We start from the raw sequence: 18,062 nt of genomic DNA on the forward strand, positions 1-18,062 counted from the left end.
TAGTGTAAGGTCTGTCTTCCCTTTATTGGTTAAAAGTCTAAAATAAACATCAATCACTAACCAATCCCAACTTCAACTGAATTTAATTTAAAGAAATAATATAATAAGCTAAGTGATGACCATGGTAACACAGAATTATTAACATTCATAAACCAGTATTCATGGTATCCATTGATTTGATGATGAATAGAGGTAGATAGTTATTAGCACTAGTTCTTTTGTTCGTTTAAAATTTGGACAAATTACCGTGTGAGCCTTTAACATTGGAGATAGAGAAGGTAACATTAATGTCTGAAATACACTGTGATCAAAGTGGTCCAATTTAACAAGGGGAAGTTTATTTAAGTTTACACCAATGTATCTCTAATACTTTTTCTTATTATATATCTTAGCGCATGGTTTTGTTACCACTTAATTACAACCTGAAACTTAAATAATTAAAATAAGATTAATTTGGGTCTGTTGTACTAAACAAGGAAGTCAGAATCGCACGTGAAGTTCTCGTGATTCACAACACTCCCATTGCCTGCAATATAATCAACATCATCACCTAATATAGTTGTTAATTAATATATATACTTGAATACTTGATCCACAACCCCATAATCTCAATTCCTCAAATTTATGCTTGTTTCTGAAGGAACAAACTCACCGGTCACAATGTCACATGCACATATACGCATAGTATTAGAGAGGCTTTTGAGATGTTCAAATAGCCACCTCTCTGTTAAAGGATTTTAGTGTTAAAAGAATAATGCTATATGTATGCCATAATGGGAATAATGTATATATTTACATGGCAAATATCTTATGACTTATGTTCTGAGCAACATTAATTATACCTTATTAGTGGATTACTATATATATATATATATAGTTAAGTACTACTACTAATTGTACGTACAGCTTTAATGGATTAATCAAGTGTTAATTATTCACTAAGTAATTAACCAACATAACAATCTCTCAGCATATACGACTATATCCATTGCTAGCAAAAACAAGGTTTTGCATGATATTGAATGAAGTAATAATATATTGCATTAGTAAGTTAAATTCATTTAAGAACAATTATTGCCTTAATAGAAAATTATATATGTAAATAATTATGCAAACTAATTAATTCCACCAGTTTACAGTGATTTGACTATTAGGAAACATATTAAGTGTATATATAATAAAAAAAGAGAAAGTCTTGGTGCCAGCAATTTTTTAAAAAATTGGCCAGCATTTAACCATCAAAAGAAAATTGAATGATTCCACATCATTGGATTTAATCTCACACTATTAAAAACATTATTGATGACTAATTGATAGTTACAAAATACAAAAATTGTTGACCCCTAACACTCCTCATAAAAAAATATCTAATGTTTTTGAAATACTGATATTTTAATAATTTTATTTGTTGATTTTAATTAATATATATTTTTCCTATATAATAATATGAACACTTATTCATTCTTCAATGATAATCATGAAACTTCATAATCCAAAACTTGTACAGATCCGGAGCTAGATCTTATCTTCAAGCTGAGTAAATCAAATTTTGATTGTCCATATATGACTCAATGAAATGAAATAAATAAAAATGATAAAATAAAAGTGGAAGCAGCAGCATCAAGGAATGTGCGTGCAATTCTAAGATAATGTTATGTTAGTGTCACCATTCAAAACCTAAAATCAGTGAAATCAGAATATCTCACATCATAAAGTAGCTTCTACACGTGTGGTTGAAAGATTCCACTTACATCTCCATCACATTCTAGCTACTATATATAGGAAATGCTTCTATCTAATCAAAGATAATTAATTTCATTAATGGACAAAAAGATTACACTCTCACTCATGGCTATCCATCTCATCATCAATGGCTTTTCTTGAGGATGGAGTTTAATATATACAACATCAATTTTCCTTCTTTCAAATCAAGGAGAAAAAGAAAAAGGAAAACAAAACACCCCACAATGAATCAAGTCCATGCAATAAAATATCATAATTCACTTGAGTTATGTTCACTAACTGACAACATATATATTTATATATAATGAAAAAGAAAAAAAAGAGAAGATATATACTGAGATAGGGTTGGTGAAGCAGAGTGAGTAAGATGCAGCACAATTTTTGTGTGTTCATAATAACTTTGCCACATTAGCTTAATAAGCAACACCTCAGAGCTTAGTGTTGCTGCTGCAGCATCATCCATCAGCTTTTGCATTGAATAAGAATGCAGCTTTTGGTGTCAGAAGATAGCATCCTATTCTATTCTATCCCCATTTATGTATCTGAGTCCAAAATTATACCAAAGTTCAAAGCCTATTTCTGATTTCAGGGCCACATCAAGATCAACGCTCTATATCCCTCTTTCCATATAAGTCACTGTCACACATTACTCCACCATCAATTGAATACACTAAGCTACATTATATAAGGGAAGCTATTATCTCATCAGGCATGGATTCCATAACAATTCATACACAACATTTTTTTGTCTTGGTGTCTTTAAATTATCAAGGAATTGAACCATTGACATGTATATAATTGGTTTCAAGAGAAACATATCAAATGAATCGAATAGTGTCTTAGTAATGAACAACCACTCCCAAGTATGTGCTTAACAGGTGTTAGCGGGAGGAAAGAAACTAACCCAAAAAAGTAAAACGCCGTTGCCGGGGATCGAACCCGGGTCGTCCGCGTGACAGGCGGAAATACTTACCACTATACTACAACGACTTTGTTGATAAGGTTGGTTATCATATACATTATCACGCTATGTTCTCATGCGAGAGCAAACTCGATGACGCAGAAGCGTTAGGAGCGAATTTTTCTTGTTGAGGAGAAGCCCACTTGGACCCACAAATTTTGGATTAAAAAAGCACCAGGTTGAATGCAGCTGGGTTTTGGTTTGCTTGGGTTTGTCCGACCAAAACCATCTCTAAAAAGAGCACCAGGGTTTTTCTTGTTACAGATATGTTGTATGTAGTGTATTTACAAAAAGGCTTTGATATGACTTTTTCATCTTAAATTAGTGGCTGACATGACCAAAAAAATCACTGGCTGAGGCATCTGTAAGAGTGCCTGATGTATTGGCCTCTTAAATAGCCGCAGATGCTTCGATACCTAACACGAGTTAGGTTGTAGTCGGTGAAAGATCTAAATTTTATCAGTGGAGTGGAGACAAAATATATAGTATAATAATGATAATTTTTATAATTATATTATAGTATTATAAAATATGATTATTTTTCAAATTATTTAATTAATAAATTAAAACAATAAAATAATTTAAAGTTTTATTTTTTTGGATTTCATATTTTGAAAAGATTGAATAATCTTTTTATTATCAATACAATTAAATGTTCTTTTTTTTATATATGTCATTAAACAATCATTTAAAAATTTATCTTTCATACAGTTGTAAAACCGACTCTTTATAATGTTCATAGCAGAAAAAGTTCTTTCAACTGATGCAATTGCTACAAGCAAAACTAAAGTTAACTTCAAAAGAAGAAACACTAATGAATAAACAATATTTTTTCAAGTCTCAACCAATTTCTAAAAAAGAGCACTAATCCCATTTAAGTTTGAGAATTGATCATCAGAACGCACATCTAATATGAAATTCTCAAGTTGACTATCAAGTACCAAAAGTTGAGTTGAAGAAAATTCTAATGGATAGAATTGAGCTAATTGGATCAACTTCTCCTTATCAAACGCAAGAAATGAGTGTCTTGGATTCAGATAAGCTATACAAAGAAGCAATTCAGTATTCACCTCTGTAAAACGATTGTTGAGTTCTTGAAGTTGTCTATCAACTACTTGATAGAATTTCTCAACTTGAAATGGATGCAAATTTGAGATCTTTTGAGCTTTGCGTCTTGATCTTCCTTATGACACAAATATATCATCCATTTTTGGAACGGTAATATTATGTTTGTCACAAAACAATGAGACTTCATCAAGTAAAAGAGACCAACCATCATCTCTTATAGTTTGCAACCATTGCTTAGACACTTTAACCAATGTCATAGCATTTATAATGTCTTGATCATTCCTTTGTAACGCTTGAGATAATTCATTAGTAATTCCCAATATATTTTTCATCAAGTGCAAGTTGAAAATGAATTCAAAGGATTGAATGACATTCAATAAATGACATGCTTCAACTCTTTGTTCTAAATTATTTCCATCTTCCTCAACATATTCAAGAACATTGACCACAGAAGGAAACAAAGAAATTAATTGAAGTATAGTTCCATAGTGTGAACCCCATCTGGTATCTCTACTTTGTAATACTTCAATTGTCTTAGTCATTTGACTATCACGAAGCATATCTCTTCGTTTACACGAAGTTCCAACAACATTACACAAATTGGTTAACAAATTAAAAAGCAAAGCAATTTCAACTTTTTTTTGCAACCGTTACAAGAGCTAACTGAAGTTGGTGGGTAAAGTAATGTACATAGAAAGCATAAGAATTTTCTTTCAATATCAAAATTTTCAAACCATTAAATTCTCCTTGCATATTACTTGCACCATCATATCCTTGGCCACGTACTCTTGATAAACTTAAATTATATGTTTCTAATAATGACTCTAATGCTAATTTTAGAGATAAGCATTAGTATTAGAAACATGAACAAGACCAAAAAAATACTCCCTAACTTGCCCTTCTTTATTCACATACCTTAAACAAACTGACATTTGCTCCTTAATAGAAATATCGTGAGCTTCATCAACCAAAACAGCAAACAATTCATCCCCAAGATCATTAACAATAACTTTTGTCGTTTCACTTGTAGCCGCTCTTATAATATCTTTTTAAATTGAGGGAGCTCTTAGTTTAAGATTTTCATGAGCATTTTTAAAAGTACGATCAATCTCTTCATTATGTTGTGCAAGAAAATTTAGAAGTTCTAAAAAATTTCCTTGATTAATAAAATCATCTGTCTCATCATTACCACGAAAGACCAATCCTTGTCGCAAAAAAAATCTAATACAATCAATTGTGGCTGTTAAGTGAATTTGATAAGTATTTTTAGCCTGCTCAAATTGTTTTTCAATAGCAGTACTAATGTGTTGTTTTGGCTTCATAAGTGCTTCACATTTTCGCCAAACTTGATTATGAGCACTATCATGAATTCCAACATGAGTTTGTAATCTCTCCTTTTTTTTCCAATTTGAAAAGCCATTGGTTACAAAAGCATCGCCACCTTCATTCTCAGGTTTCATAAGATAACAACAAAAATACAAAATAACATCCTTTGATATACCATACTTTAACCAATTGCCATAATCATCAAACCAACTAGGATTAAATCTTCGAAAAGAAGAACCACAAGCAGTTTGCAAAAAATCATGAGTCCCTAGTTGACAAGGACCTTTTTGCAAATATACACATCTAACTTTGTCTCTGTCGTTCGAATGATAACTTGAAATCTTTGGTCGTTGTCCTAGATCTGCTATGAGACTTTCTACTTTAAATTCTAAAAACCTCCTCTTGTTAGAAGAGGTCGATGAATTGTTTTGGGATCCAATCTTCAATGATGAAATTCTTTTGAAATATTTCTCCATTACTAATAGAATAAAATTATAAACCTAAATTAATTAATTAATAAAATTAATTTACAATTCTTCTCAAATTGAGAAGTTCAGTATAAAATTATAAATAAAAAATTGATCCATTAACAACAGCAGCAAACTAGCAATTAATAATATCCCAAATTTTAAATTCAAAATAACTCAATACACAAAAATAATTAACAAATAAATTAATGAAACTAAAGTATCAATTATATATCAGAACAAATTCAATCACAAATTCACAATTCATAAACCAACTATATCAAATTATCATTTATCAAACAATGAAACAAATGAGTGAAAAAATGAATGAAGCAACTAAGTGAATTAAGTATATGAACTATGTGCTAACGATTGATTATTATTCAGTCACATAAAAATATAACATTCTAACAGAACTTGAATCTCAATGAACATAATGAATTTGGTTAGTTGCTCATAATTTCTTGTTTCAACTTAACAAGAAAACCAACACAATACCACCTGACCTAAGACCTATTGATTCTTAACTATTAATTCTTATTCAGTCACAAACCATTTCTTTATTCTAAATCCCCATTCGGCCATTCTCCACCCCAAAAGCTTATTTATTTATAATGTACATATGCTATAATTAATTGGTTACTTGGTAGACTTGAGAATTTTTTGTTGTTTACCACTCTTGATAAGTTGATAGGTTGATTTGGGTTCCCAATCATGTACCAAGAGGCAAGAGTCCAAGACTAAACTCCAGAAGGATGATCCAGTAGTAGTGCGGCGCCAGCGGCAACAGAGAAGAGGATTTTAGACTAAAAAAGATGAACCAGAACTCCATAAGTCCAGAAGAAATTGATATTTGTTGAAGAAGAAGGCAGAACCGCAGAATCAGATGCCGAATTGCTGAGTGCCAAAGGAAGAAACGCAAAAGAGGAGCACAGCAGCAGATCCACACAAATCATAAGCAGTGACGCAAAAGAAGGTAGAACCTGAGAACCATTAGACGTGGCATCGCGGCGATGCAAGGAGAAACCGACGGAGGACGGAGCCACGCGGGAGAATCGTGGCGATACAAGGAGTCACGGAGTCATGGGGAGCAGAAATGCGGAGTGATAGGGAGTTAGTGACACTATCACACAGCCCACACTGGCGGAGTCGCGGAGCGACAAAAACACGAAGTAGCGGTCTGGTGGCACCGCGGCAGTAATTCTAGGGATTGAAGGTTAGAGGGTGGAGGCTGGAGTAGTTAGGGATTTGGAGAGAAAGGGAGAAGAAGAACAGTTTAGGGATTTGGGGCTTTGGGCTGGGGCCTGGGGGCAAAAGTAATTATATAGTGGGGGCAATCTTAACATTTCACTAAGAACTACTCTCTATTATTTGAAATTTCACGTGGGGCAATTGCCCCCACTGGCTTATGCATAAATCCGTCCCTGGTTGTAGTTAAAATTAGTGTACGAGTGAGTGGGGCTATATATATATGACAAAAGAAAATTAGTGTTTTCTAGTTTTCATTGTTTCACATTGTAGTTTAAATCATCTATAGCTGGGTTTATTGTTCTACAGCTATCTTGTACAAGTAGTAACTCATTGGCTAACGACAAACTCTTAAATAGAACTCCAATCTACGACAAATTAGTCTTTATTCTGCTGAACTATGGAACACCGTGGAAAACCAAAAGAATTTGGAAATAATGTTTAATTTTGATTGGCTAATACACTAATACTTGCTACTAAGGGTAGAAATGGGTCGAGCCGAGCGGAACTTTAGCTTTGACGAGTTTAGTCCATGTGGTAAATAGATAGCCAAGTTTAAGCCTGTTACTTTTCATAAGCTTTTTTCAGATTCGGTCCCTGCCTGTTTAAAGTCTGACAAGCCCACGAGCCTATTTAAAAAGTCCATTTTATGAATTAGAATTCAAAACAATAAACTTAAAAAATCTAAATTAATATTAAAAGTATTCTAAAATGTCACATACTATAACCATACAATCCATAAACTTTTTCTTTGAACAAAAAGACTATAATTTTTTTTTCATGGTAGTTAATTTTATTTCCAAAGAAATAATCGGTCCAAATTTGGACTACAGCAAGGGGGTAGAATTGTAAAGATCCAACTAAAATATCTAAAGACAACCTAAAAAATGGAAAAATTCATATGATGTGATAGAGTTCATTCACTGTAGCTCGCGCTTCTTCAGCAACTAGGGAGGGATCACTACAAGAAAAAAGGCTTATAGCCACGCTTTTTTTTCACGCTTTAAAAGAGTGGCCAAAAGTGGTCAATGGTCACGCTTTTGTGAGGGTGGTGATTGAATAGAGATTTGACCACATTTTTTCTTGTCACGCTTCAAAAACGTGGCAAAAAGGGTCAACGGTCACGCTTTTGGAAGGGTGGCAATTGATTAGAGAAACGGCCACGTTTTTTTCTGTCACGCTTCAAAAGCGTGGCCATAGAGAGAAAGAGTGACATTTTAAAAGCATGGCGACAGGGTTTCATTACGGCCACGCTTACAAAACGTGGCCATGTCCTGGTACTCTTTTGGCACGCTTTAAAAGCGTGGCCAAAAAGTTTTTTTTGCCACGCTTCAAAAGCGTGGCCATAAAGAGAAACAGGGACATTTTAAAAATGTGGCGACATGGTTTCATTACGGCCACACTTACAAAATGTAGCCATATCCTGGTACTCTTTTGGCACGCTTTAAAAGCGTGGCCAAAAGGTGTTTTTAAAAAAAAAAACCCTAATGACCCGGCCCGCAACCCGTCCCCAACCCTAATCGAGCTCTTTCAACCCGGTCCCCCAACTCTTTCACCCTGGCTACCCTAATCGGGCTCTTTCACCCTGGCTACCCAACATCCCCTGGTCACTCTTTCACCCTGGCTACCCTGGAAGAGCTCACATCCCCGCCGTCACCAGCACCACCCTCGCTGCGCCGTTAGCCTCCGCTCCCTCTCCGCCTCGTCTCCTCGTCGCCATTACCAGCATCCTTACTGTCAGCGTCAGCGCCACCTCTTTTAACCAATTCCTTCCAAAAGCGAATACAACAAGGGACAATGTGGGAAGATGTCGGAACTCGGAGGCGGCAACTATTTTCCGCGTCTCTTGCTCGGTGTCAATGTTGGTCTTGCCCTTGTTGAAGGAATCGTTGCTTTCGTGTTTCAATTTTCAGGTTCTTCTCCTCTTTCTTTCATGTTTCAATTCGCACCGGCATTGAAGGAATCGTTACTTTTTTTTTCTTGCCCTAAGAAAAATTTTTCTATATATGAATTCGATAGCTTCATTAGCTAATAAACAGATTAGCTAAGGTTCTCGAAACCTAATAAATATTGTATTGAAAGATATCAAAATCGGGTTAGTGTGATCTTAGCTTGTTGTTTGAAAATATATATGAATCCGTAAAAATATGTCTTCTGATTGGCATTTTAATCTTTACAATGATGGTTGTTCGATGTCCAGTGTTATCAGTTCACTTTATTTTATAATTTTTATTTTGTATACTTTCTATTTTTCTCAAAAATTGCTATACTTTATGGCAGGAAATCATCAAACATGTGTTTCTTTACAAAGAATTGTTTATCTTATTTCTTTACAAAGAAGTGTAATTGTGCCATTTTCATTCTCCAAAGTTTGAATTTTATTCTTCCTATTTCTTGTTTAAAACTTGGAATGGAAGAACCATGGCACTCCTTTCTCAACTTTCAATAGATCAATCTCCTTTCTTAAAAAAAATTGAAACATATTACCACCATGATCTAGTACCTTGAATCTCTCTGACTACCTCTAGATAGTATACGTTGTTGATTCTAGCATTTTAGCACTGAATTATTTATCTGCTAGTAGTCTTCCTACCAAACTCCAAGAGAATCTCTCTAATTCTTCTTGGATATCTTCATTCCCGAAATAAATTATCTGTTCCTCCTCATCTTTAATCGCACTATGGTGCTGATTAGTAAGTATAACAATTGCTGCCATGGTGAATCGATTGGCACACAGTGTATGAGATCTCACAAAATTAGAATTACTCCAAAAATTTTAATAGAACACTCAACAAACTCTAATAATAGGACAGTACATTATTAATTTATTTTTCGGGTTTTTTTAATATTAGTCAAATAGTTAAAAGTTTATATTAAAAATAATTTATTTTTATAAAAAATATTGTAATGAATTTTCCCAACAATTTCATAAATGTTTTTAAAACTTATAACATGATTTTTTAATTAATAGGTTTTATAAAAAAATTTAGGGTTATTTAATAAAATGCGACGAGAAATCCCAGTGAATAGTCAGCTCGCTTCCACCCCTACTTGCTGTAACCTTACCAAACTTGCTACGGTTAGTAAATATATGGCGCAGTTGTGTCACTCATATCTGAATTATGAGGTACTTGTTTTGGTTGGACCAAACTTCTTCAATGTTTACCGAGTTAAATGATGCATTAAAAATGAATGGCGTTGCTAGCTGTTTAGGGATATGGGCGCAGCAGAAAACACTTGAATAAATTAACCTAGTTATATTATTATCATTAAAAGGCAAGAAAACAAAAGGGGTAGTTACTATGATATATACATTTCCACGTCACTTCTAAGTCTTCCATTGACATTTGAACGCCATGCCTATACTATGCAGGGGGGAGGGGTCAATCATGTATCCACGTTCTATGCTTTCACATGAGAAGGATTGACCTTAGCCTTAATTAGTTTGCTGATTGTTTAGAGAATTTAATTAATTTTAAAAAGGAACTTGTTCGGCTACAACCTACAAAGCATAACATTATCACATTAAATATCCTTACCAAATACCAACTACTACAAGATCTGTTATATAATTGATACATGAAATTAATATATAGCATTAGGAGTGTGTACATAGGTGAATGAAATCAGGTTCATCTTTATTTGAATTTTACTTTAAATAATAATTAGATTTATTTTTAATATTTTTATTCGATTTTAGATTTGATAAAATTATATTATTTTTTAGTTACACTAAAATCAAATTTAGATAGACAAAATTTGAATTTTGATAAATTTTATATTAAAAAATTATGATATATTTATTACTGTAAATTGATATTTATATTAAAATTTAAATTTTTTCATAAATTTTAATTAGAAAAGTATGAGGAGCCAATGAAATATTTATACAATGTGTACAATGGAGGTTTATAGAGTATTAGAGATATAATAATTAGTGTTACATTTTTCCATCAGCTGAAACTTTTGGGATGAGTGATATCATGACATGGTATTAAAACGCTAGATCCGAAAGGTCAAGAGTTTGATCCTTGGTGAACCCAAAAATTAAACTAATTTTTCGAGAAGATGTTTATTATTCCTTGTACTCGAATGGTTATTCTAAATAGTATAGGGGATGTTCATTTCATAACTCAATAACCATTGTCCACATTATACAAATAGTCCATTGTCTCCATAACGGGATCCATTTTAATTTTATATTTTTTATTTATTTTTTAATTCATCAAACCTGATTAAAAATAAAATAATAAATTTATAATTAATATAATATAATATTAAAATTAATTAAAATATATATATTCTTCTAGTTTTTTTAGAGTGTACATAAGATAGGTGAAGTCAAATTCGTCTTGACCTGAATCCAATAATAAATAATGACAGAATCTATTTTTGAAATCATTTTCAATTTTAAACTCAATAAAATTACACCAAATTAACTTTTAAAATATTTAAAAAAAATAACTAGAAAGCATTTGAAATTTTGGCACCAAAATTAGCGTAGCAAGCAGTAAGTAGTAACTGTGCATTAACAAATAACAACTACTTTTGCTGCACTAATTAACGACTACATTCTTCTTCCGCCAATCTCGCCATTTCTCCCTCGCTTTTTTCACATCATCAACACTACATACGTTTCTTGCTGTACTCATGTCCTCACTCTCATAACTAACAGAAACAATGACGCCGTTAAACTGCACCCTTCTCTTTTTCTTCTTCTTCACCTGCATTATCACAACTTCATCGTCGCCGCCGCCACCACAACCATACAACTACGGTAAGTAACACACGCTCTCTCTCTCTCTCCTCACATGCATCTGGCAATGATGTTTAACATGTTGACTGCGGCTATACTATGCAGGTTACTCCATCCACATAAACTGCGGCTCCTCCACCAACGCCACCGATCCCTACAACACTACATGGCTCTCCGACCGCTACTTCTCCGGTGGCACTGACTCCCTCATCTCCGAGCCTCTCCGATTCCACCTCCCTTCCGAGAAGACTCTCCGCTTCTTTCCTCCTTCCTCCTACGGCAAGAAGAATTGCTACTCCCTCCCCTCCGTCTCATCCTCCCGCTTCCTCCTCCGCACCTTCACTCTTTACGACAACTACGACGCCAAGTCCCGCCCTCCTTCCTTCGACGTCTCTCTCTCCTCCACCATCCTCTTCAGCTGGCGCTCCCCATGGCCAGCCTCCACTGCCTCTGATGGCGCCTATGCCGATCTACTTGCATTCTCCACCGCCGCCCATAATTTCTCCGTCGGAGAAGCCACTATTGACCTCTGCTTCTACGGCTACGCGACAGACGCACCGGTAGTTTCCTCTGTCGAGCTCTTCGAGATCGATCCTGCTTCATACGACGCCGCTTCCACCGGAAAAGACGTTGTGCTGGTCAACTACGGCCGCGTCTCCTGCGGCTCCGACGAGCACTGGGGACCGGGATTTACCGCCGACGAAGACCGTTTCGGGAGGTCGTGGCAACCGGACTCCGCGTTCCGGATCTTGCCGGATAAGGAATCCGAGGCGCGCGTGGTGTTCACGCAGAACGACGTCAGTGGCGCTGATTTGAGCCCTAATTACTTCCCGATGAAAGTGTACCAGTCGGCGGTGACGGCGGAGGGCAATTTAGAGTACGAATTTACTGTGGACGCGAAGATGGACTACATGGTGTGGCTGCACTTTGCAGAGATCGATTCGAGCGTGAGGAAGGAAGGGGAGAGGGTCGTCGATGTGTTCATCAATGAGAGGAACGTGAGCAGGGTTGATATATACAAGGAGGTTGGAAGGTTCGCGGCGTTTGATTGGCACTACACTGTGAAGAATTTGAGTGACAGTTCTTTGAGGGTGAAGCTTGTGGCGGCTGTTGGTGTTCCTATCATCAGTGGCATTGAGAATTACGCATTGGTCCCCATTGATCCTTCCACTCTTCCTCAACAAGGTTTGTGTGTTTCTGCTTATTTTGCACAAAATTGTTTAGATTTTTTACATTGTTGCTGTTAATTCATTCGTTTGGCTCGAGCAGAATTTTGAAAATCAATCATGGGTATGATTGTTGAGTTATTCTCATTTAAGCATGTACTATATATATCATGGGATTTTGACAAGTGTAAAGCAAAGTATTTCTATTGTTTAATATATTGATGTTGATACACATGTTAAATGATGTTAATCAAGAATATTTATAAGAAATCACACATTGCTCAGTCACGTGAAAAAATCAGAGGATCATTACTATAGTGAGCAACTAATAGTAAGTTCTCTACTTTGTTTATTAATTGTTGGAACGTATATTTAGTAAGTTGGGGATTGTTGATTGAAGATGAAGCAGAAAATAATTTTAGGGGTGGCTCACTGTGTCTGTGTTGACTTAACTTGACCGGGCTGGCATTTGCAGCGAGTGCGATGAAAGCATTGAAAGAGTCGCTTCGAGTTCCGGGCAGAATGGGTTGGAATGGTGACCCTTGTGCTCCTACTTCTTGGGATGCTTGGGAGGGAGTCACCTGCCGGATGAATAAGGACAAAACATCTCTCGTCATAAGTGCGATGTAAGCATCCAAACAAAGTTATATGTATTTGGCTTTATGCAACAAATATTGGTGCTGCTTATGCACGAGTCTTAGTCTTACTATAAAATCTATCTTATAATTGTTATATCAATGAGATGCTGCTCTATGTGTAAGGTTAAAGGTAGAGAACAGAGGTTGGTTCCATTTGCTAAATATACAATTGGTTGGTCAATCTAAAGCATGTATGATATCTTGTAGCCATATGTTCATTCCATTAGAAAGGTTTTAATGCCTTTTTTCTGCGTATAGCATTTCCCATATACTCACTTTCCATGAGTTTCAATTCATTGAAGTACTAGTGTAGAGCACATAAGGTGTCTATTATTTGGCTGTGCCATTTTCCTTGCTTACCAATTATAGTGTAAAAACATTGTAGTTACCTTCTTAGCAATTGTTCTGCAAAATGACTTTTGGCTTATCAATTTGTATTCCTGCTAAAATCAAGGGTTTAATCCCTTCTCAACAATGGCTAATTCAAATCGATGAACCAGAAACAGAAATGGAAAACATTGAATAACATGCAGATGCAGTTTCCTTTTTCACACACGAGTTGTTTTCTCTCATTTATTTTCCTTTCCCATTCTTTCTGAAATACTTTTTCAATTTTCATTTCAGAGATCTCGCCAGTCAAGGCTTGAAAGGATACATAAGCGACAAAATTAGTCTTTTGTCTGACTTGGTAAGCCTGTAAGTATCAGCTGCCACATGTTTTTATATACTACAAATCTAGAACTTCACGCGGATTACGTGTTTTGAAGTTTATATCATTCTATTATTTCTATGGAATGAGAAAAAATAATTAACTAAGAATTGTTATTTCTTCCCATGCTTAGTAGTACTCTGGCTTACTGGTTCCTGCAGTACCCTAATCTTCATTAGGCAATTACTTTTGTTTGTTTATTAGTAATTAGTAAGTTGGGTCTCAATTTTTTTTTTCACTTTTTCTATTTTGGGCTCTTGGGGTTGGGGTGGAGGATGTGCTTAATATTGACATTGGAATTGCTGACGTGTCCTAGTGAAAGGCTCAATCTGACATACATTTTCATCGTTATTGTTATATTCAGTGCATTTTTTGAGTATCTTGTAATTGGTAGGTTCTTTTTTTTTTCTTTTCTTTTTTGGTAAAAATTCGTACCTTCCCTTGAATTTTACAGGAACCTCAGTTCTAACTCGTTGGAGGGTGAAATACCTTCTGGACTTGCCCAAAAATCCCTGATAAAGCTGTAAGATAAAATACTATCTCTGTTAGTTACTCTTATTCCACTGACTTGGTTTTAACTAACGATCTGTTATCAATAATATTCTTTTTTTTATTCTAATGTATGCTGTAGTGATTTATCCAACAATCAGTTGATAGGCTCCATACCAGATAGTTTAGCATCTTCAAGTTTGCAGCTTGTGTAAGCATCCTTATCCTTCACTTAGATAATCTCATAGTCATGACAACTAAACAATGGTTCTGTATCTATAATCCTCGTTCTTTACCTTCTTCTGTTTGTAAGGCCAAGACGTGTTGTCCTTCCTCTAGTTTTTCCACTTATTTTCCCTCAATTTTGTGATCTGATATTCTGATATCAACTTTCAAGTCATCTTTCCTAGTCATTTTGTTTTGTTAATTTGCTAGTATATTCTAAATATCAATGTATTTTTTTCAGTATCTAGTGATTTTTCTCATTTTCTATTTTAGTATCTTATTACCACTTCAGCAGCCTTAAGTCCTTGACGTTTGGCATTGTTTAAGATTGTAATGTTTGATAGTACTTGACTTCTAGAGCAAGCTTATACAAGTAACTTATTTCAGTTTGTTTTTCTAATCCATCTTTTTTATGCCAGGCTATTAAACGATAATTTATTGGAAGGACGAGTGCCAGATCAACTTATTTCAGTTGGTGTGCATGGCGGAGCTATTGAGTATGTCACTCTAATCTCTTAGCTCTTCTCTATCTGGTTCTGCATAATGTGTATTCAGATGGAATATCTTATAACTTTGTGTATAGCATACTCCGTGTTTGGCCTATAATTGGGTGTATTTTTCTCTCTCTCATTCTCTCCCTCTCACTGTCTGTGTGTATATGTCAATATGTCATCCCTTATCGGTATTGAATGCTAAAATCCGCTTTATTCACCTGTTCTTACATGAGGATCATTCTCTTCTGTCTCTCCATTATCCACGTTGCTTCTTCCTTCTTCTATGCTCTGTCCTTTGTGTGGCGTATGGCTATCCAAGTTGCATAATTCTTGTGAGCTGAAATAAATTTCAAGTTGTGTGGCTGCCTAGTTTTGCTGGAAAATATATGCTTATAAAGTGGCATAAATTGATTGTAACCCATGGAAAATCTCAGTTTTTCATCGTTATTTCAGTTAAATTGCTCAGTTCAGGAAATTGGCAGCATTAGTTGTTCTCATACTATGCCTATTATAGCAGACAAAAGGGACAAAATAAATTCTCCGAAGGATTTGTGATATTGTAGATTTATTGAAGCTGCAACTAAATTGCAATTGTTTATAATCCCATGAGAAATAATCTTTAACAAATTATTTTGATATTTCATTCAGTCTCTCTGGGAACAAAGGGCTGTGCGGTGCACCATCTCTGCCTTCATGTCCTATGTTTTGGAATCATGGAAGATTATCTTCTCGTGGTAAAATTGCAATAAGCTTGTCCTGTGTTTTTGTTTTGCTCGTGTTACTGCTGCTGGTATATATCTACATCAGGAGAAAAAGAAATGACTATGACTTTGGCCTGCCCCACGAATTAATGTGTAAGAATTTTTCCTTCGAGATTCTGTTTTCATCAAGCATTGTTTTTGGTATCATTCCTGATACTCTGTTCATACACGTTTATATATTCTGCAGAATGTTCCTTTAGTTGCTTTACTAGACTAGTAGCTGCATGCATTTTTGTGTTACCCTTGTATTGCAGAATTTAAACTAATTCATATGGGATTTGCTTTTTACTGCAGTATTCTCTTCATATATAACTGCCCTTGGCATGAAAATTGAAATTGTAAACAAAGAGAAACAAATGGAATCATACGTCATATTTCTGTTGGCTTTCTCTACAAGTATTTGGTTTGTGCAGAGTTTCTGGTAATAATTGTTCATTATTGTGCACCTTCTGCAGCATTAGCAGCCAAGAGAAACCGATACGTGAGGCAGAAATCATTGATGCTTCTTGAGCTTGAAAGTCAACATGCCAAGGGATTACCTTCACCTTTTACTCCACAATAACTATTTCTCAATGGAAATGGAAGATTGATATACGTAGTTTACGACTAAACATACACTATTACTGCTTAGAGAAACTTATAGTTATTGAATGTGGTTTGCAGCATCAATGCTGAGACAAGATTTGATAGCAATCCAACTTTTGGAAAAGTAAAAAAATGGCTTCTGGGGTTGGCTTTTCTCCCACCAATTTTTCTTCAGGGCAAGGATTCTGCGTGATACTTATTGCCATGCAGTGTGACACATTATTTCCTGAATCATCGTACAAAGTTGCAAAGGCATATTCCCAGTAACATCCAAATCCATCCTTGTTGTACCTTTTGATAAATACAAATAGGAAAAGAGTAACAACCCCATCAATGTACTATACAATTTGAGCCTCAAGATAGTGTCCACTTTTACCTGTTACATCAATACTGCTTGACTCTTAACACTGTATACTGATTTATGTATTGTTGCCAAGCATCAGTCAGTGAGCTACCTACATTGTCCAATGTACTAGCAAGTTTTTTCACACATTTATACCAAGAAAATATAATGAAAAGTGCATGGATACAAGAACTTTTCCTTAGTTACTTCTACTACCTTTGTATTAAGAATGATTAAAGATTGCTAATAATTATATCTACGTCACTGTATTCAATTGTCAAATGTGTCAAGAAAAAGGATTGAACAGTGTGAAGAGACAATAGAAGATCCATACGGTGTGTTTGTGTTTCTGTGTGTGAAATGAGATTAGCTGCATGTACAAACCAAGCAACAGACATTTGGTGAAAGAAGATGCGTTGCGTAAAAGCTGACACTTAACCAAAAGCATAGAAAGTAGAAAATGAGAAAAAAAAATTCTTAGAAATAAGAAACAATTCTCGCAGCTTTAAATGATACCACGTTTCGGCACTCAAAAAATTACATGTTACACTATACTCGGTCTATAAATACTAGTGTATCCGACAAAAATTAAACAGTGAAGCACATTCAACGATAAAAAAGAAGGCCAAATAAGACTCGAAAATCAATCTACATTGTTGGAGTTTCCAACGGGAGAGTATGAATGCATGAAGATACACCATGAACCACTTTGATAGTTGACCGATCATTTTGTCTTTAGTTAAGTCGATTTATATAAGAATTCCTATAAAAATTATTGCTAGTCTCGAATAATCTATTTTTAGCACCAAAATTAAACGAAAATCAAACATATGAAGATTACGTATTAATATAATTAATGGTTCAAGTAGTGATATTAAAGTTTCTTCTAAAATAGCTGTCTCCCACATAGCATGCACCAAAAAAAGGGTTCTAGATGTTATTATTCCACATGATATCAAGTCATAAAGTCAATTATCTCATGCCTAGGCATCAAAAAATATGAAATATCAGATGGGTCAGATTTGGCAATATATAAATATAATAATAATAATTGGCAATACCATTCCACTGAGTCTTCCCTCT

General features: G+C 34.8%; 1 protein-coding gene and 1 non-coding gene across 2 annotated transcripts; one reads left to right on the top strand and one right to left on the bottom strand.

The window, feature by feature from the left end:
- Window positions 1–2,661: 2,661 nt before the first annotated feature.
- On the bottom strand, window positions 2,662–2,733 carry TRNAD-GUC (transfer RNA aspartic acid (anticodon GUC)). The gene has a single exon. It is a non-coding gene; the product is annotated as a tRNA-Asp (tRNA).
- Window positions 2,734–11,119: 8,386 nt separating this feature from the next.
- LOC112712719 (receptor-like protein 4) lies at window positions 11,120–17,181 on the top strand. The gene is made up of 9 exons (XM_025765654.3): window positions 11,120–11,590; window positions 11,675–12,754; window positions 13,211–13,361; window positions 13,998–14,069; window positions 14,537–14,605; window positions 14,714–14,782; window positions 15,216–15,293; window positions 15,939–16,144; window positions 16,507–17,181. The coding sequence occupies exons 1-9, from the start codon at window positions 11,494–11,496 to the stop codon at window positions 16,611–16,613; spliced, it is 1,929 nt and encodes a 642-aa protein (XP_025621439.1). The 5' UTR covers window positions 11,120–11,493; the 3' UTR covers window positions 16,614–17,181.
- Window positions 17,182–18,062: the final 881 nt, after the last annotated feature.

This window comes from Arachis hypogaea, chromosome 9 (assembly GCF_003086295.3).
Source record: "Arachis hypogaea cultivar Tifrunner chromosome 9, arahy.Tifrunner.gnm2.J5K5, whole genome shotgun sequence".
NCBI lineage: Eukaryota > Viridiplantae > Streptophyta > Magnoliopsida > Fabales > Fabaceae > Arachis > Arachis hypogaea.